The sequence below is a fragment of the Gopherus flavomarginatus genome, chromosome 6 (genome assembly GCF_025201925.1).
Source record: "Gopherus flavomarginatus isolate rGopFla2 chromosome 6, rGopFla2.mat.asm, whole genome shotgun sequence".
In the NCBI taxonomy this organism is placed as follows: Eukaryota; Metazoa; Chordata; order Testudines; family Testudinidae; genus Gopherus; species Gopherus flavomarginatus.
In genome coordinates, this window is record NC_066622.1 from 117,560,857 (window position 1) to 117,581,270 (window position 20,414).

Below are 20,414 nucleotides of genomic sequence, written 5' to 3' on the forward strand. Positions count from 1 at the left end.
AGGTGAGTGAAGACATGCCAGAGGTATTGGGTATGTGCCCTACAAAGCTCTCTCTATGCCCAGGCATGATCTACACTGCTATTTTTTATCAGTGCCGTGTCCTGCTGCTTGAATCTTTCCCAGCTGCAGGGAAAGGCTCTGCTGGGAGGAGGCACCAGGGAAAGGCTCCGAACCTTTCCCTACCACATGTAGCTTCACACGATAGTGTGGCTGCAGCCTGCTTTTCACTGCAGTGTATAGCTCATGTACCCTACTCACAGCTGACAATGGTGCGCAGTGGAGACATACCCATAGAGCCTTTTCCCTTCCCAGAGAGATGGGAGCAGAAGCATGGGATCCCTTTCTTTCTCCAAGAGTGGCAACAGGGGTCCCTTCTCCTCTCCAACCCTGAACAGATGAAGAAAGGTGGGCTCTCAGTGTTTACTCCAGTAGCCAGGGTGAAGCTGGGTGGGTGGGCTAGATCCATTGCACTTGTCTTTTCTTGTCACAAAAACAGTCCTCTGCTTGGGATGGTATTGGCAAGATCCTCCAGAGAAGTGGGTCTTGGAGTTACCACTCCACTGAGATACCTGAGGCAGTGCAGACATCTAAGGGCTGTTTTTTTTCAGGCTGTCTGTAGGCTCAGGCAGATGATACTGTATTGGTTACACTCAGGTCACATTTTCAAGATCTTCTCCCTAGCCAGAGGGCAGGAACTTCTTTTTTCTTTTAAATGAAAGCTTAAATTCTGAAGAAATCATCTGGCTCTAGGAACTTGGGCTGTAAGCATTAGCCTCTAGTGTTTCTACTAGGGCTGTTGATTAATTGCAGTTAACTCACACGATTCACTAAAAAAAAAGAATCATGATTAATTGCACTGTTAAACAATAGTATACCAATTGAAATATATTAAATATTTTTGGATGTTTTTCTACATTTTCAAATATATTGACTTCTATTGCAACATTGAATACAAAGTGTACAGTGCTCACTTTATATTATCTTTATTACAAATATTTGCTCTGTAAAAATGATAAAAGAAATAGTATTTTTCAGTTAATCTCATACAATTACTGTACTGCAATCTTTTATCGTGAAAGTGCAATTTACAAATGTAGATTTTTTTGTTATATAACTGCACTCAGAAACACAACAATGTAAAACTTTAGAGCCTACAAGTCCACTCAGTCCTACTTCTTGTTCAGCCAATCACTAAGGCAAACAACTTTGTTTACATTTATGGGAGATACTGCTGCCTGCTTCTTATTTACAATATCACCTGAAAGTGAGAACAGGCTTTCGCATGGCACTTTTGTAACCGGCACTGCAAGGTATCTACGTGCCAGTTATGCTAAACATGTGTATGCCCCTTCTTGCTTCGGCCACCATTCCAGAGGACATGCTTCCATACTGATGATCTTGTTTAAAAAAAATGTGTTAATTAAATTTTGTGACTGAACTCCTTGGAGAATTGTATGTCTCCTATTCTGTTTTATCCAGATTCTGCCATCTATTTCATGTTATAGCACTCTCAGATGATGACCCAGCACATGTTCATTTTAAGAATATTTTCACAGTAGATTTGACAAAACGCAAAGAAGGTACCAATATGAGATTTATAAAGATAGCTACAGCACTCGACCGAAGGTTTAAGAATCTGAAGTGCCTTCCAAGATCTGAGTGGAATGAGATGTGGAGCATGTTTGCAAAGGTCTTAAAAGATCAACTCTCCAAAGCAGAAACTACAGAACCTGAACCACCAAAAAAGAAAAATCAACCTTCTGCTGGTGGCATCTGACTCAGATAATGGAAAATGAACATGCATTGGTCCGCTGTGCTTTGAATCATTATCGAGCAGAACCCGTCGTCAGCGTGGACGCATGTCTTCTGGAATGGTAGTGGAAGCATGAAGGGGCATATGCATGTATAGCATATCTCTTTAGTGCATCTGGCACGTAAATATCTTGCTGCGCTGGCTACAACAGTGCCACGTGAACGCCTGTTCTCGAATTCAGGTGACATTGTAAACAAGAAGCAGGCAGCATTATTTCCTGCAAATTGTAACCAAATTTGTTTGAGCGATTTGCTGAACAAGAAATAGTACTGAGTGGACTGGTAGGCTCTAAAGTTTTACATTGTTTTATTTTTGAATGCAGGGGTTTTTTTGTACATAATTCTACATTTGCAAGTTCAACTTTCATGATAGAGATTGCACTACAGTACCTGTATTAGGTGAATTGAAAAATACTATTTCTTTCTGTTTTTTTACAATGCAAATATTTGTAATAAAAATAAAGTGAAGACTGTACACTTTTTATTCTATGTTGTAATTGAAATCAATGTATTTGAAAATGTAGAAAATATCCAAAACTATTTAAATAAATGGTATTCTATTATTAATTTATCTATTGATTAATCGCTTGAAAGCCCTAGTTTCTACTTTAATCCAGCCCTGCCAGTATGATACAAGTAATACCCATTAATTTCAAAAGGGCCCCAGAAATATGGTAGGACAATTAAGAAGGAAAAATGACCTAGTAGGGAGACCTGGACTGTATTCCCCACTCTACCACTGGCCTATTGGGTGATCTCAGATAAGTCACTACTTCTTTCTGTGTCTCAGTCTCCACATCTGTAAAATGGGGAAAATGATGCTTACCTCATTTGTAAAGTACCTCTACAGCTGAGAGGTGCTCTGTGAAAGTTAGGTATTATAATTTTATGATATTGGATCCAATCAATCCTGCTGAAATCAATGTAACTCCACTGAAGTTAATACAGCGATACTGATTTACCCTAGCTGAGGATCAGGGCCATTACTTTTAAAAGAAATGTCATAACTAGAGAAGGCAACTCTCTTTGAAATAAACTGATAGTCTGAAAATCCCTGTAAAGCTCCTAAATCCACACCCATGTCCACCATGTCTAAAAAGCCTGCACTTATTCCCAAGACACAGCCACACCTGGTCCTCAGTCACCTATTTAAAAATGCCATAAGTACATAGATTGTCCATATACACCAAATGAGATGGATTAGACTGTATTTAGGTGCCTATTCAGCTTTAAAAATATTGGTGAAGTGTCTATATCAAACTTACTATCGCTAATGCAGTAATGTGATGCTGAATAAATGTGGTAATAAGTTACAGGTCTATTTTGTTCCTCCAAAGATGCATTTATACATTGGGTGTCAAAAAATTAATCCTTTAAAATCAAAGTGCTTAAGAATGGTCTAACTTTATATGGTAGATGTACAATACCCACTTTTAAAATTGTCCAAATACTTATTTACATTAATTTACATTTTTACTTATTTCACAGGTGTTTTAAAAGAAGACTTAAAAAATGAATCTGATCCATAAAACCCTGTATTTTGATCTGTGAAAAGAGGTGGTAACCTCCAGAAACCCAAACAATTCCATTATGGCTAAGAAACAGCACTTAATTCACCCAGTTATGTCTACTATTATAGTTGTCTCTGACCAGTGTGTGACCTTACATAACATCAGTACGTGCTGTAAAGACTGGGAACAACAGCACATATAAAGAATTGTGCAAGAGAGTAAGCTCTGAATGTTCTTGTACTTGTGGGTTTCTCAGACCCTTGACATTATTTGAACATAGTCTTTGTGATTAATTGAAGTTAAAGTAATGTATGAACCTCAGGTTAATCCATTAAAGATTATTTTAATTAGTAAAATTCTAATTTACAATAAATTCTACCACAGTAAAAGCACTATATCCTCAGCTCTTCTAGGTATTGCAACAATTTTTATAATGAATCAGTGTCTGCATATGTACCGACACCATCCTCGCCAGCCAAACTGCAGACTTGTGGCACAGAGAAAAGAAAACAAGAAGTTTGAGCTTTAAAATTAAAGAGCAGATCTCTACATGTCACTTTGACCTAAAATAATATCTTGGTTGGTTGTCACTTGATGTATTTTATCTTCTCTATGGGCTGGCCATCAGAGAGTGCTCTGATCCCGTCCTCATAACTGATCCTGTTGTTCTCCATTTTTTCCTGATGTATGGAAAGTCTGCCAGATTATCCACAGATAAGCTTTTTGACTGTGTGGAAAACATGTCAGCTATGCAAACTAATGGAAAGAACAGCAGATCTTTCCAGGTTTTTGAAATTATGAAAAATAATTGTACTGTTGTGCAGCAGCATAGGCTGATACATACATGACACACACAAAATATAATGAATACGATCTACATGTGTTCTGTTTGTTACAGATTTTCAGTGTCGTGCTCAATTAATACTGTCATTGCAAAATTATTGATATAGATTTGTCTTTCAAATATACTTCACTCTCATTAGAAGACTCTCCATTTTAAAACTTTCTCTTCCTCTGATATAATGTTACTGAACTGCAGCAAAGCCCATCAATCATTCAGGCTTTTATAATATCTCAAACAAAATGCTCCGTTAACCCAAGGATGGTGTTTAGTTTTCTAAATAACCTGACATGCTGTGTAAAGGCACTTGCAGTTAGTCCCAATGATTTGAAGCTCTGTGTACCACCTGTAGGTCTGCAGGGACAAATCCAAGATGTAGTCTCTAGAGCTGATCAAAAGACAGAATATTATCCTGTGTGAAATTCTGATATTTTAACATTTATTTTCTTCCTGAATTGGGACAAGAAGTCAAAATAGTGAAATTTTTTACAAAACAAAAAGTTCAGAAGAATTTTTATTTGGAAATGTTGCAATGCTTTTTTTGACATTTTGGATCAAAACAAAATGTTTCAACCTTCCCCATTTGAAATGGTTCAAGTTGGCATTCATTTCTGCAGCTGCTTGATCTCTCATGGTGCATGTCTCCCATGAGGCAACCTGGCAGCTCAGCCACAAGGAGAGAATGTGATGCATCATGGGCACAGAATACAGAATGGGGACACGAGGGACCCAAAACTACAGCTTCCATGAGAAGCACAACAGCTCAAGTAGAGGTAGAGATTAATGCCAAGCCAAACCAAAATGTTGCAGTCAGATTTTCCTGACAGAATCGCACCAAAATCAAATTTTAGCTGTGGAAAAGGGACTTAGGTAGGATTCAGTAGTGCATAAACCTTGTGCTGGCTCTCTGAACAGGAGTGAGTTTTCCCTGCAGTGCAAAATTCATAGGTCTTGACTTCACACACATCAATAATTTTTTGAAAAATGGTAGACAGAAAGAACCCCTTTTCTCTCCTCTTTTATCTTTAAATACTTCAGAGAGGCTTCATATAAAGAAGCATATCAATCGGTTATCCTTTTGGCTCATATGGGCCTGAAAATCTTCACCTTGTGATCATAGAAACTATTTATATTCTAAAATTATTCTAGCCTAAGGCTCAGCTTAACTGCTGCAGAAGTCACTCCCTCACCAACACCTGAGGGCCTGATTCTCTAGCATGTCTGCTAATGATTACAGTCCCATGTAAGCATTATACTCAGCAGTAAGTATTTCCAAGGCTGAGTCATCAGCCTACAATACACCTCTACGCCGATATGACATTGTCCTTGGGAGCCCAAAAAATCTTACCGCATTATAGGTGAAACCGCATTATATATATATTGGGGTAGAGGTGTACTTGTACTCCTGGGCAATCTTTTAAATACTTTATATTGGCCTCAAAGACTTTCCATGGGTCTTAATCAGTGAGTTTGCCACTAGTTATCATTTCAGAAAACCGCTATAATGACTTAAGAAGTTTCCTAAGCAGAATCAGCAGAGTATACCTGCTTTAACTAGTTGTCATAAAGTTATGTTATGGCTTGAGACTCTCAGCTAAATTCTGGTGCCACTGAAGCTAGTGGCAAACTGTCATTGAATTGAATGAGACCAGAATTTGACTTTGAGTAGAAATTGGGATTGACAGAATACAAATCCCTTTTCAATTTGTGATACACTTGGGCTCTGTGAGTGCTTAGTCCATGATTCTCCATGAGAGAACCAGTGAAACTTCCAAGCTTTGATTAATACACGTACTTAAAATAGCAAAGAATCCTGTGGCACCTTATAGACTAACAGACGTTTTGGAGCATGAGCTTTCATGGGTGAATACCCACTTCCTCAGATGCATGTGAGGAAGTGGGTATTCACCCACGAAAGCTCATGCTCCAAAACGTCTGTTAGTCTATAAGGTGCCACAGGATTCTTTGCTACTTTTACAGATCCAGACTAACACGGCTACCCCTCTGGTACTTAAAATAGGAGCCAGTGGGCTAACTGTACAGTGGCCACCGTTAAAAACGTTCTGGTTTTGCTTTCTTTGACAAATAGATACCTTAGCACTTACAGGCTTAACAGTATCCAAACTGGGCATTAGTTACTATAGGAAATACTTAAAATAATGCAATTTTCGTTCTCCAATGCATTGTAAAGAATAGCTGGCAAGTTTTTAAGGGTGACCACTACAGTAATGACTTAATAAGAGATTGTACACATGACATGTATTCAACATAATTAATCAAAACAAAAGTAAAACAATATTGAGGGCAAACTACTAGATTCACTAGAGAGACACTGTTGAGTCAAACTTAAGCACCTAACTCACCTTTGTGCTTTGAAAATCCTCCCTTAAAATTTTACAAGACAAAATTTTACATTTGTAACATCAATACAAATATTTCCATGATTTTTAAAGTCCTAATGGACACGGCATATTTAAAAAAGTATGCATTGCAGTGTTTTCAGCCTATGCATTATAATATTATTACATGACAACATAAAGGGTGAAGAATAAGCTGATAAGAAAAAATGTGCCCAAGCAGAAAGAAATGTAAAAAGCCAACAGAGAAAGGATAGTTTAAATGGTAAATTAGATTTGTAAAATTCTTTGTTTGAATAGTGCATCAGCAATAAGGGAAAAATCCATCTTTTTTTAAATACACAGTGACAAATTCTCTGCTACCATAACTGCTGGTTTCAGTGAACTTATACCAGCAGAGAATGTGGCCTGTGATGTTTAACCCAACAGTCACTCTTTAAAAGCCCAGTCATGAAAATACTTATGCATGGGAATAACTTTGGGCCTACTGTTGTGAGTAAAGTTACTTGCATATGTAAATGTTTGCAGTATTGGCCTTAAATCCATATGTTTTAATGCTCATGAGAAGTTGTCACATTGCGGAATAGGGAAAGTCCTTTAGGAGATAAAAAGTATAATCTCTCTTTTTTTTGCTGCTTTTTTTTGCTGTTGAATGTGGCGATTTGGGGTCTGAAGTTTTAGGTTTGCATGAGATTTTGGTTTGTTGCTAGGCAACCAGCTTCTTGAAAATGCTACAGAGTCATTGCGTAGTATGAACTGTTCTGCGTAGATAGAGGTAACAGGTAGAATGGCTAACAATTGAGAACTTTTACTCACTTTAATTCTGGTAACAGCTCCAAAATCAAATAGAATTTGGTGGCAACTCAAATGTCGTTCTTTGTGATTTTTCTCTGCTACTTGTGATTTTTTTTAAATTAAATTCTACAGAGGTTATTTAACTACTAGTATTTTCTAAAAGAATAGAAAGTTAAAGAATTGGGGCCTTAACGTTTAAGCCATAATATCAAGCTTTTCTACACACTCTACCACTTTTACATTTAAAGCTTCAGTGATTAAAAAAAACCTAATTACCAGCTATCTTTTGTTGAAACTAGAGATAAGCACAAAATCCGCTTATATTCTGTTTTATTTTTATCTGATTGCATTTTCTTTTAATCTTGGAAATCATCTGTGTTTCCTAACCTGTTGCAGTGGAATTGGAAAAATAGATTCCCAAGACCAAACACATCATTGCATGTTACATAGGTCTGTGAGTTACTGAGTGAGAGAAGCGGAGAGGATTTAAGCCCCTTGGCTTAGGAGTATGGGGTGGGTAGGATGTTTTATTCAGAAGGCTTGAGGTTAGCATGCACCATTCTTCTAATTCCCCTCACTGTTACTGTAGGCTGGGTATAGCTCAACTGATGGAAGAGGGTATGTGGATGATAATGAGGGAACTGGAACTGAAGAAAAAAGTCAGAGTGTACTTTTGGAGCACTCCCACTTTCTCAGCTCTCTGACAGCCGCAGTCAGAAATGGATGTGTGTGACATAATCACCTTTTATCCCAACCCTACAGTTCAAGCGCTGAGGAAAAATAACAATGCTGAATGAACTGACTATATAACACCATCCAGACTGAACCTCCCACCTCTGCATATCTCTTAGGTATTTTACCTTTTTGACATAAGCAAGCCTCTGCTGCACGCATATCTAGCTTTCATGATTGTAAATGAAGCATGTCAGAAAAGCTGCCTGAGGAAGCTATGATGGACAGCATTATTTGAGCTAAAGACATCTCTTCCATACCATTTAAAATCTTGCTGTAATATCTTTGCATCCCTCCATTGGAATCATTGTCCTGCATTATACTCAGAGTAGATGGGCCTCAGCGGGTGAGGATAGTTCGTCACTACAGGGAGCTGAGAAGATCTGTTAGCATAACCCAGTACTGCAAAGGGAAGCACATGCTTGGTTATCCTCCCTACACAAATAGAAATTTAAAAAAAAGGGACTACCTTGTTAAAATTATTCTGGATGGCTGATAAGCTGCGGGTAATTCCATAAAGAAGGCACTTTATTTTGTTAAGTAGGGATACAAAATAATAGCAATGTAGAATGAAAGCAGACTTCAAGATATAGGTCCTATGCCAGTGGCACTCTTGCTAGCCCCCTGATGAGAGCCTTGCTTCTAATGGTACATATAATGAGAGATTTACGACTTTTGGCTTTCTGGTAGCAGACCAGAACTCATTCGTCCGTTTCATGGCAGATCCTGTAATCATCTCTGCAGGCAGTCAGCTACTGCTTCAAGATGTGCAAGCAGTGAAAGATAATTCAGTTAACAAATCTCATGATGCTCCTTGTAATAAAAGTAAATTTATCCTGACATCTTAAGAAAATAATTTTCTACTTTGTTTACACAATGAATCCTCTTGCAGAGAGGACTGACTTCAGGTTGTTTTGTTTACTCTGTTTTGAAAAACTTCCCCAATGAAGCTGCATTAAAATGTTGATACTACTTTAGCACAGACTTGAAGCACTTCATTTTGGGGTCGTAGGATTTTGGTTTTAATTTTTAATTTCTTTTCTCTGCAAAGAGTGGATCCGTTTGCAAAAAGGAATCAAAAGAAGGAGACCGCTGTAATTATATTCCCCAATTAAACCACATACTTCACTCTGACCCACTTTACAAACTTTTGTCTGTTGTTCTATGTAGAGATGCTGAAAGAGAAACAATAGCAGTGCTGATGCCTTCTCTCTCTCTCTGGCCCTGTTAACTCAGTTGAAAAGCCCTCTTAATGCTCCTTAAGGCTATGACTAACTGCAAAAAATAGGTGTGTTTTTTTTTGGTCTAGTGGACACACGGCACAGGTAGTTTTCACCTCAAGGTAGCTGCTTGGGGTAAACCCCAGGTGGGGAATATAGGATTTATATATGCAGGATGGGATTTTCAAAAATATTCGGCATTTGCCTACCTCTATTCCCATTTTAAATGTTGACCTCAGTTTGGTTGTACATTTTTGTTTTAATAAAGATGGCCTGCAATTGAAGAAAAATACAATTTTATTTGCTTCTTGATGAAATATAAAGAAACCTGAAAAGTGTTGAGTAAATTTCTTTGTCATTTATTCTCGTTTGGCTTTTACCTTAGGCCTTTTTCTCATTAGAAAGGATTGGCTGAGCTAGCTATACCAGCAGACTCCCACTAACGGAGATATAGGTTATATTGTCTAAAAGTCTACACCAGCAAAATAACTTTTTTGAGTCACAGAGTTTAAGGCCACAAGGGACCGCCAGAATATCTAGTCTGCCCTCCTATATATTACAGGCTACCAACACCACCCAGCAACTGCACATTAACCCAACAGCTAAAATTAAACCAAAGTATTACAGCCCACAGGAGACTAGATTACTCTGTGCCACAGGCAGAGAATAGGAGGGATTGAGATGCACCAATGTCCAAGTCAACCACATCCACATGCTGCAAAAGAAGGCGAAACCCCTCTAGGTCACTGCCAGTCTGACCTGAGGGAAAATTTCTTCTGGACCCCACATATGGTGACTAGTTAGACCGTGAGCATGTGAACAAGAACGAGTCAGCCAAACATCTGAGAGAGAGAGACTGCTCTGTGCCACCTCAGAGCCTTGGGCCACCCCATCCAATGTCCCACCTCCAGCTCTGGCCATCCTTGAAGCTTCAGAGGAAGGAGATTAAAAAGCAAAAACAAACAAGAACTGAATACATGGGTGGGGGGAAGGAGGAGGAAGGGAATCCCTTCTTGACCCCTGCAGGTTGTGGCTGGTATAGCTTATTCCAGTTCAACAAATAAAATAAGCTGTTCTCACTAAAGAACTGTTTGCCAGTATAGCAGCCTTTATGCTAGGGCTTTTGCTGGCACAACAACGTTGGTTAGTTGCTGACTTGTTTCGCACTCTTAACTGACATAGCTATGCTGGCAGAACTTTTAAGCGTAGACCAGAGCTTAGAAATATCAGGAATGTCAAATCAGGTGTTCATTGGTCTTCCCTGGTTTTGCTGGATGACTCACTGCAGATCTCAGATACGCACTGGGAGCTTTCTTAGCCCTAGCCATTGTGGAGGCTGAGGTACTGAACCTTTGATGATTACATCTTTTCCCCCAAGTGTTTTTCAGGTTTTTGAGTTAAATAGGTATTAAGAAAAACAACAAAAACCCAAACTGTTTTAAACAGCATAAATAAAACTCATTACATGTCTTTTTGAATGATGCTATATATAAATATATGCATATAGCTTGGGGTGGGAGAGTTGTATGGCTTTCGTATCTATAGATAAAATGCCTTAAACAAAAGTTTTTTTAAATTATACCTGAGATAATTTTGGTTTTTAATGTATAAGCTACAAACATCTTCAAACATCAATGTCAAACCAAAACAACTGCTGTTAATTACCACAAAAAGTTTTGAAGATGGAATCCTAATGTAACTGTCCTAGTAACAAACAGTGTAAACATTCCAGTGACTTCGGTACAATTTAGAACTTTGTAGAATACTCTTTAGCCATAGAAGTGGAAGGCTGGGAGCCTGACTTGCCTCTGAGATATTTTTGGATCTTAAACTGTCAGTTTTGTGCCGCTTGTACGTAACATTTATCGGCTGATAAAAGACCTGTATGGTTTCTAAATCTTTAGTTAAATATGATCAATGAAATCAATGAAGGTGAATTTTCTCTTTCTAACATTATTTATATAGTGCTAGAAATTATTTATATAGTGCTAAGTGTTTTACAGACAGCCAAAAAAAGTCCATGTTCTTGAATACTTACTATTTAAACGGACAATTTGGAGATATAGGATAAGGACTGAGGATCAACAAAAAGAAGATGACTGAGTGGAGATGTTTAGCAGCTTTCTTGTTAGTTCCAATGTGTGTGTGTTCCAACATTTCTCTACTAAACCCTTATTTAAGAGAGAACTACAGTTGAAAGACTCTGAGAAGTTTGCTCTGAGGAGAGACTTAAAGAAAGGTAAGATGAGGGCAACGCAGGCCAAGTCAGGGCATAAAGTATATGAGATGGGCTGAACGCACAAGGAAGTGCTAAAGGCCCAGTTAGTCAAATTCACTTCACCCTGGTGGCAATTAGGTAATTACTTGTCAGCCAGACAGGGCGGGACTAAAAGGATCAGGTGAAAACTCAGCAGACCCCTAGGACTTATAAATAGGCTGAAAGTTCAGTAAAGAGGAAAGGAGCCACTGGGAGCAGGCAGGGTTGCTTGCATGCTCACATGTTTGTTCACTTGCTCACTCTGTGAAGAGCTGAAATGCCAAAGACTGTGGGAGGCTAGAGGCCTCAGGAATACTTTGACTGGGCAGGACAGTGCTCAGTAACAGAGGCAGGGAAATACAGTGGGTTAATCCCAGAAGGGGATTAAGCTCAGAAGATAGGTTGATTCTCTGGGACTTTGGACTACATTGAACATTTTGTTAATGAACTGCTTCTCAGCTGGAGAGCTGAGTGGCACGTAAAGGGAAACTACCTAAAGTGGGGAGCTAGAGAGGAAGAACCCATGCATAGGGCGTCATGACATGAAGAGGTGCCGATAGCATGGATAGGAGTTTACAGAGAGAGGAAAAGATCAGAGGGTAGTGGGGAAGTATGTTTGAAAGTTGTCAGCAGAGATGGCAACTGAATGAAAGTATGCAACTTGCACTACTAAAAATTGGGGTGCTAACTGCCTTTTGGTGCCCGCACACACAGGAGTGGCGCCAGGGTTTCTGGTGCCCTAAGCAGAATTCGGGGTGCGGCATTTTATGCGCTCCCCACGGGGTGCACGGGAGCTTCTGGTTCCGCTCCCATTGTGCCGCTGAAGAAGGACCCTCTGCCGAAATGTCGCAGGCGACAGCGGCAGTCATTGAGCTGCTCAATTGTCTGCTGCTGTTTTCCGCAACACGTCGGCAGAAGGTCCTTCTTCGGCGGCGCTACGGGAGTGGAACCGGAAGCTCCCATGCGCCCCGTGGGTAGCGCACAAAATGCCACCCCCCGAATCCTGGTGTCCTAGGCAACTGCCTAGGGTCGCCTAATGGAAGCGCCGGCCCTGTGCACACACAGTTTCTTGCAATGACAGGCATTCACCCCACTGTTTTGACTGCACTTGCTCTGAGCAAGGTATGCCATGTCATTCTGCAGCATGCCCATTTACACAAGTGTAGTGCCAGCCAAGACCAGAAGTTTTGATGTAATACTCCCAACAATGGCCTGTCTGGTTGAGTTTCTATCAAGCTTTCTACAGAGTCCTTGCCTGTACAAATTGTGCTGTGTACACTTGTCATGGGCAGATAGCTGAGGGTTAACGTCTCTTTCACCTGGAAAGAAGTATCTGAACCACCTGACCAGAGGACCAATCAGGAAACAGGATTTTTTTCAACTCTGGGTGGAGGGAATTTTGTGTCTGAGTCTTTGTCTGTCTGCCTGCTTTTCTCTCAGCTTTGAGAAGTGATTTCTGTTTTCTAATCTTCTGTTTCCAAGTTGTGAGTACCAAACATGGTTTTGTTGTTTTTGTATTTACATGTCTATAGTGGCTGGAGTGCTTTGATTTGTATTCTTTTTGAATAAGGCTATTTATTCAATATTCTTTTAAGCAATTGACCCTGTATTTGTCACCTTAATACAGAGAGACTATTTGTATGTATTTTTCTTTCTTTTTTATATAAAGCTTTCTTTTAAGACCTGTTGGAGTTTTTCTTTAGTGAGGAACTTCAGGGAAATTGAGTCTGTACTCACCAGGGAATTGGTGGGAGGAAGAAATCAGGGGGAGATCTGTGTGTGTTGGATTTGCTAGCCTGATTTTGCATTCCCTCTGGGTGAAGAGGAAAGTGCTTTTGTTTCCAGGACTGGAATTAGAGGGTGGACTCCCTCTGTTTAGATTCACAGAGCTTGTGTCTGTGTATCTCTCCAGGAGCACCTGGAGGGGGCAAGGGAAAAAGGATTATTTCCCTTTGTTGTGAGACTCAAGGGATTTGGGTCTTGGGGTCCCCAGGGAAGGTTTTTCAGGGGGACCAGAGTGCCCCGAAACACTCTAATTTTTTGGGTGGTGGCAGCCGTACCAGGTCCAAGCTGGTAACTAAGCTTGGAGGTTTTCATGCTAACCCCCATATTTTGGACGCTAAGGTCCAAATCTGGGACTAAGGTTTGACAACACTTTGGGTTCATTACATACTGTTTCTCACCAGCATACCCATCTTTGCAATCACTGTGTTTTAACCGGCAGATTTCAGACATCATCTGAGTGTGCTACCAGTTGGCCCAAGGTAGACATCCAGTCATTTGTGAGCTGGAGATTCAGTTCCAGCTCCACTCTGTAATTACAAACACCACAGGCTGTGCCCTGGTGTCCAGATGCCAAGGAGTGTATCATTTTGTCCAGCAAACAGTGCTGTGAGAAAATAAAAGGGTTAAATGAGCTAGCAAGGGTCAGGATGCCAACAGCTGCCTCCCCCTTTTTCATGAACTGGACTGTACGCTCAGCATGCACCCATCTACAGAGCCTGAGGATGCTGTTGGACAGTACTGAGGGACCAGGAAAGTCTTCCTCAGCCTTAAAGACAGGGTTTGTGAAAATAGGTTACAGTAGAACAGGAAAAAACAGAAATCCTCAGGACTTCATATCAGTTAGGAACAAGCTTTCTTTTCTCCCCACACTGATAGGAAATACTTGAAATGCCATGACTTCCATAACGGTGCGTCAGGGAAATACTGAAATTTATATTTTGTTGAACGATAATTGTTACAGTACAAAGCACTTTGTCAGCAACAAGAACCTGTATGGGTGCTCCGTGCCTGACATTTATTTCTAATCTAAGCTGCTGTTATTTCATGCAGTGTCCTCATTTTAAATGAGGAGCTTCAAGCTCTTTTCATAAGGTCAGTATTTGTGTTTTTACTGTTCACATGAATTAACAAATGTGAGGCTTCCAAGAATATATATTTGAATAATAGCAGAGAAGTTGTTGGAGGTTTATTCACTACTTTTATTAATCTATTACAGTAGTTGTTAAATTGTTTGCCAAATGTCTGAGTATCTGCCAACACTGGGATTCCCGTGGTAGCATACGAGTGTCATTACCCAGGACGCGATGCAAAAAACCCAAACTGATTGATTTAGCAGACAGGAGAAACATTCACTTCCCCATTCTCTTCTAACTTTCTCCGACCACAGAATGGCTGAACAAACCTACACCAAAGAGATCTGTGTGGAGTGGGGAGGGTGCATCTGTGGACAGTAGCTGTAGCTGTCTATGGATATGTTTTCACTGTGGGGGAAAAAAGGTGCGTATTTAATTCAGGTTAGCTGATTCAAGTTAAAATATCAGTAAAGACATGGCAACTTGGGTTATTACCTCAAGTTAAAGTCGGCAGGTGAGCCTCGGGTTGAACTTGAGTTAGCTAAGTGAAGTTGAGTATACATGCTTTTTTGCAGTGAAAACATATGCTAGAAAGCGGTAATTTACATCTTATATATTTCTCTGTGGACTTTGACATCTTATCCTTTTTTGACCTTGTAGTGTTTCTTCTTTCTCTTGATTTTGAATACAAGTCATCTAAGAGAAATACAGGGGAAAAAACATCTGGTATAGCATGCCTGCTCAGTTTTGGGTTTATCTTTATCCAGCCTTCCAGCTTTCCTTATACACTGTGATTAGCATTAAAAAGTCAGTATTTACCTGCAGTTGCCTCACAGAGATATCTGAGAGAACTGCAGTTTTACCACTTTACTTACAATAGGAAACAATTGAAAACTGTAGGTTAATGATGACTTTTCAATTACTACCATTACATTTGGCAAACCTCTGATTTTTCTCCTGAACTAATTCTTACATTTTGCTTTCATAACCTACCTTGGCCACTTATCCCACATTTATTTATTAATTCATAATTTTTAAAAAGCACAGAGGAGAGGTACATTTGACAAATATTAAATGTAAATCAACACATGCAACAGTCTCTGTTCATCCAAATAGCCACATTTAATTTATCACTGGAAGTACCCCATTCTCCCTACAAACACCAACCCAGATTATACTTCCCCTTTCCCAAACAATTGTGGACATCTGTAGGTTTTGCAGCTTCCTCTACGGGTCAGCAGATTTGTTTGGCCTCCTTCAGACAAAGGGGAGGAGTGAGTTTCAAAGCTGAGAACCCCACATAGTCACTTCTATGCCAGCAGCTCCAGGTGTTTTAAACCAAGGAAGCGGCAGCTCCAGAGCATTCATTAGTGCTGGAATGAAGCAGTTATTACTATTTATGTGGCACCTGAGAAGGGTTAATTTGTCACCAGGAGTCCTGTGTTGCTAAAAAGCAGCAAAGAGTCCTGTGGCACCTTATAGACTCACAGACATATTGGAGCATGAGCTTTCATGGGTGAATACCAGGGCCAGCTCTAGGTTTTTTGCTGTCCCAAGCAAAAAAAAATTGGCTGCCCTCATCCCAGCCCTGGGCTCCCCCCTGCATCCCCCTGCTGCCCCAGCCCTGGGCTCCTCCCTTTCCCCCCACCAATACCCCCCCTACACCTCTGCTGCCCCAGCCCTGGGCTCCACCCCACCACCACCTGCACCCTCCTTCCGCCGCAGCCCTGGGTCACTGGTAACTCGCTCCCAGGGTGTGCCATTCAGCAGGAATTTTGGATGTGCACAGAACACAGACACGATTGGTTCCCATATGGTTACAGAACTGCAGTAAAGTGCAACAATTTTCAGCTTGTGTGATTGGAGGATATCTGGATGCACATTATAAGACTGTCCTACATAAATGAGGAAAAGTTGAGGTGCCTTTATTATTCTTTTGTTCCACTCTTTCTTTCTATGGGGAATTTGCCAATGCAATATCACTGGCTTCCTTTTTAAACAAACAAACAAACAAATAAAAAGGCAACGGCTGTTGAAAATAGCAATTCCAGTCCTAATAGCCACTGAGAAGCATTTCTCGCTCAATTTTATCCTACTTTTTCTACAGCAAGTTACAGTGGATCAGTATATTCGATTTGGGAGAAATGGAGTAACAGCTGCCCAAACTGAGCTTGAGCACTCCTGAATTTTGAGGTGTTCAAATCTGGAAGGCAGGTGCTGAGTGTGTGTGTGGGGGGGGTGGGGGCTGTGGGCTCCTCGGGGGAGCACGGCAGCATGTATGCAGCAGTGTGTCTGGAGCTACGCAGAGCCAGACACGCTGGTCTGAGTGGCACAGTAAAGGCGCTGGGGGGTTGGAGAAGGGGTAAGGGGTTCCAGGGGGGCAGTCAAGGGACAGGGAGCAGGGGGGGTTGGATGGGGCGGAGGTTCAGGGGGGCAGTCAGGGGCAGGGAGAACGGGCAGTTAGATGAGTCAGGGGTTCTGGGGGCAGTCAGGAGACAGGCAGCGGTTGGATAGGCATGGGAGTGCCAGGGGTTTGTCAGGGGACAGGTAGGGGGTGGGATCCTAGGGGGGGAATTGGAGGGTGCCTTAGGAGGGGGCAGTTGGAGACAAGAAGAAGGGAGGCTTAGGTAGGCAGTGGGGTCCTGATGGGCAGTTAGGGCAAGGGGTCCCAGAAGGGGGCAATCAGGGGACAAGGCCCAGCGGTGTTTAGATAGGGGGTGGGGTCCCGGGAGGGGGTGGTCAGGGGACAGGGACCAGCAGTGTTTAGATAGGGGGTGGGGTCCCGGGAGGGGGTGATCAGGGGACAGGGACCAGCAGTGTTTAGATAGTGGGTGGGGTCCTGGGGGGCAGTTAGGGGAAGGGGTCCCGGAAGGGGGCAATCAGGGGACAAGGCCCAGCGGTGTTTAGATAGGGGGTGGGGTCCCGGGAGGGGGTGATCAGGGGACAGGGACCAGCGGTGTTTAGATAGGGGGTGGGGTCCCGGGAGGGGGTGATCAGGGGACAGGGAGCTGGGGGGGTTGGATGGGTTGGGGTTTCTGTGGGGGCCAGTCAGAGGGAGTGGATGGTGGCAGAGTGAGACTTCCCTCCCCATGGAGTGTCCTGTTTTTTGAATGTTAAAATATGGGATCTCTACCATTCACAGTGCAACTCTCCACTCACAGAACGCTGCCGCATGAGGTCCCCCTCCTTCCTTTCCAGTTGGTAGTGGCCAAGGGAATGCTGGGAAATGTAGTTCTTTCCCTGCTCCAGGGCTGGCTCTATAGGCAGTGAGCTAACCAATCAAGAAACTACAACTCCCAGGGCCCCCTGTTGGTTCTCAGCTCCCATGCTGGGTCCCTGCTGCCCCTGCAAATGGGCTGCCCCAAGCAGGTGCTTGCTTTGCTGGTTCCTAAAGCTGCCCCTGCTGAGTACCCACTTTCTCAGATGCAAATGCTTATGCGTCAGTATGTCTGTTAGTCTATAAGGTGCCACAGGTCTCTTTGTTGCTTTTTACAGATCTAGACTAACACGGCTACCCCTCTGATACTGTGTTGCTAAGTAATTCTGAAAGAATCTTGTTTCAAACATCATAACCATTCCTGAGTTCTCTACCTATTTATACCGTACTTCTTGGAGCTTTTACTGGTGTAAAACATGACACCATGAGCTTTGTCTTTCACCTTTGCAAGAACTTCTGTTGGCTCCCCTCAAATCCACTCCTTCCTGACTCCCTTCACCCTCCTCCTCATTGCTGGATTCTTCAGCCTTTCTATCCTCTTTACTACTCCATGCCTGTGCACGTTCCATGGCAACAACAGCCTTCTTTTGATATGGTGACTAGCACTGTACACAGCAGGCTTGATCCACCACACAGTGATATCAGCAGAGCCCCAGTGGTGGAAACTGTGCCCATAAGAAGCAGTGTGACGAAGTCTGCAGCAAGTCAGCACTGCCCTCAAAGTGGACTATGGGCACTCCAAGAGATATTCTGTATCATTGAATCCTTCTGGGCAGCCTCTGCTAGCAGGCCTCCTAGGAAGCCCCAGCTGCAACTTGCAGCTGCCTTCCCACAATGGAACTCTCAGAAGAGCGGTTCTCACTGAAGCAGATGGAGTCACACAGTACACCCCCCTTCTCCCTCCCCTGATCCCTGCACCAATTGAAAGGACTCAAACCTGCTATTGCAGATGAGGTTTAATAAGCAGTTTCTACAGTAAGAGGATCTGACTTCTATTCCTCTGCTAATACAACAATGTACGTAAAATGAAATTAAATGTAGTAAAAACTGCAGACTTGTGCAGTGTGTTGCGAAAACTGAAGTCTATGTTCCCATGAATTTTTACTGCAGAGTTGGTTGGGCAGAAGAGAGGGAATTTTATGCCATTTAAATACTTATTTTATTACTTTGCATTTTCAAATAAGCATCGAGAAGCAAAGAAACATTATTGATGTAAAATGACTCACAATGTGCAGTGTTACAGAATGCCCAGTTACAGCAATCCCAGGCACCAGGCTGTCCAGAAAACTAAAAGAAAACTCAAACCAACAGCCAAATAAAATAAATCAAACAAAAGTTAGACCAGATAAATATACTGACATTTACTAATGCAATTTATTACCACTTTAAGGCTCCTTTGCACTGCCAGGGTAGTGTATAATGTCCTTAGTTCAAATGAAAACAAGGTCCATAATGTCTTGTGTCAGACACTACTCTCAAACACCGTCGGCTGCAAAAGACAGCCAGTTTGTGAAGGCCCATACTCCAAAACCCACTGGGGGGTCAATGGGAGACCTTCCATTGACTTCAGTGGGCTTTTGATCAGGCCTCACTACAGCGTGAGACTGTCCTGGAACCAATCCTGAGAGCAGCCTTTCAGTGTGGTTTAAAGTGCAACCATTGGAAACAGGGAGATGAGGTCTCTCAGATAAGTGGATCCTAGACCATTCAGAATCCATTAGTAATACCCTTTTGCCTTCTATTTGTACTCATTTTTATATCCCATTTTAGCTATACCATCATGTAGTTGACAGTAACATTTCTATCTTTTTCCTCCCCCTCCTAGGAATCAGAGAAAAACAGTTTGATGCTAACGATCCAAAAGAACTCAAAAGCCATCTGCACGATAATGCTGCAGAGAAAGAATCAGACTCCACTAAGGTAAAAAGAAAAAAACCACAGTTGAGCTTTCACAGTAGTCATGATCACCCTGTCTCCATATAGTGTGTTTGCAATTGTTTTTGGTTAGTCACACTCAACTTGGGCAGCAGAAAAGCTAAATAAAGTGATGGCTAACTGGTCATGATTCTGTTTGCAGTAGATTAATTCATCTTATTATCTATATTCTTGTTGAAGAAAAATAAAATGCATATTTTGGAGAAAAGTAAGTTTTTGAGACGTTTCCCAGGCAGACTCAAACAATGATACCAGTGATCTAACCAATGTGTGCGACACTCCCATTCTCTGATCCCCTGAAAATAAAGCCATGGATTTTCAATTTGCCAGAATATTCTTTCCTTTTGCACTAAGACTATGAAGCTTGCAAACTTCCAAAAGAATGTAGGGCCAGCTCAGAGAGACTCATTACCTTCTCAAAACATTGGGAGGAGACATTTGCTATTTATTTTTATAATTTACTTATTCAAAATACTGCTACATGAGCTGAAACTAATCAGATGCATTTCTGACTTGCATTTGGACCATTACATGGGATTTCCATCTGTTTTGTACTTAACAAAAGAAATTAAGTAATTTTCATGTTAATTGCTGGAGCACATGAGAGACATACAAAATAATGCATTTCAAAGCACATTTATACTCATCAATCTGTAAAAATCGAAGGGAGATTGAGAAGATTGGAAGCCATGCAAAGATCTTAAAGATGCAGGTTGAGGTAAATATAGTACAATACAATATGAAGAAACTATTATTCAAGCCATGGAAAAAAATTAGGGAAGGGAAAAAATAACATTCCCTGGGGCTGGGAGGATATTGGATTGCCAGAGCCACAAATAGTTTAGAAGATAGGGAAAATTTCCCTGGATTTGCTCTGCT

At 41.4% G+C, this 20,414-nt stretch overlaps 1 protein-coding gene across 1 annotated transcript in view; it reads left to right on the plus strand.

Annotated features, from left to right (window-relative positions):
• C6H10orf90 (chromosome 6 C10orf90 homolog) overlaps window positions 1-20,414 on the plus strand; it is a 104,046-nt gene that overhangs the window by 25,584 nt on the left and 58,048 nt on the right. The window contains exon 2 of the mRNA XM_050959391.1: window positions 19,426-19,520. Coding sequence (XP_050815348.1) covers window positions 19,426-19,520 — 95 coding nt within the window. The remainder of the gene's footprint in view (window positions 1-19,425; window positions 19,521-20,414) is intronic.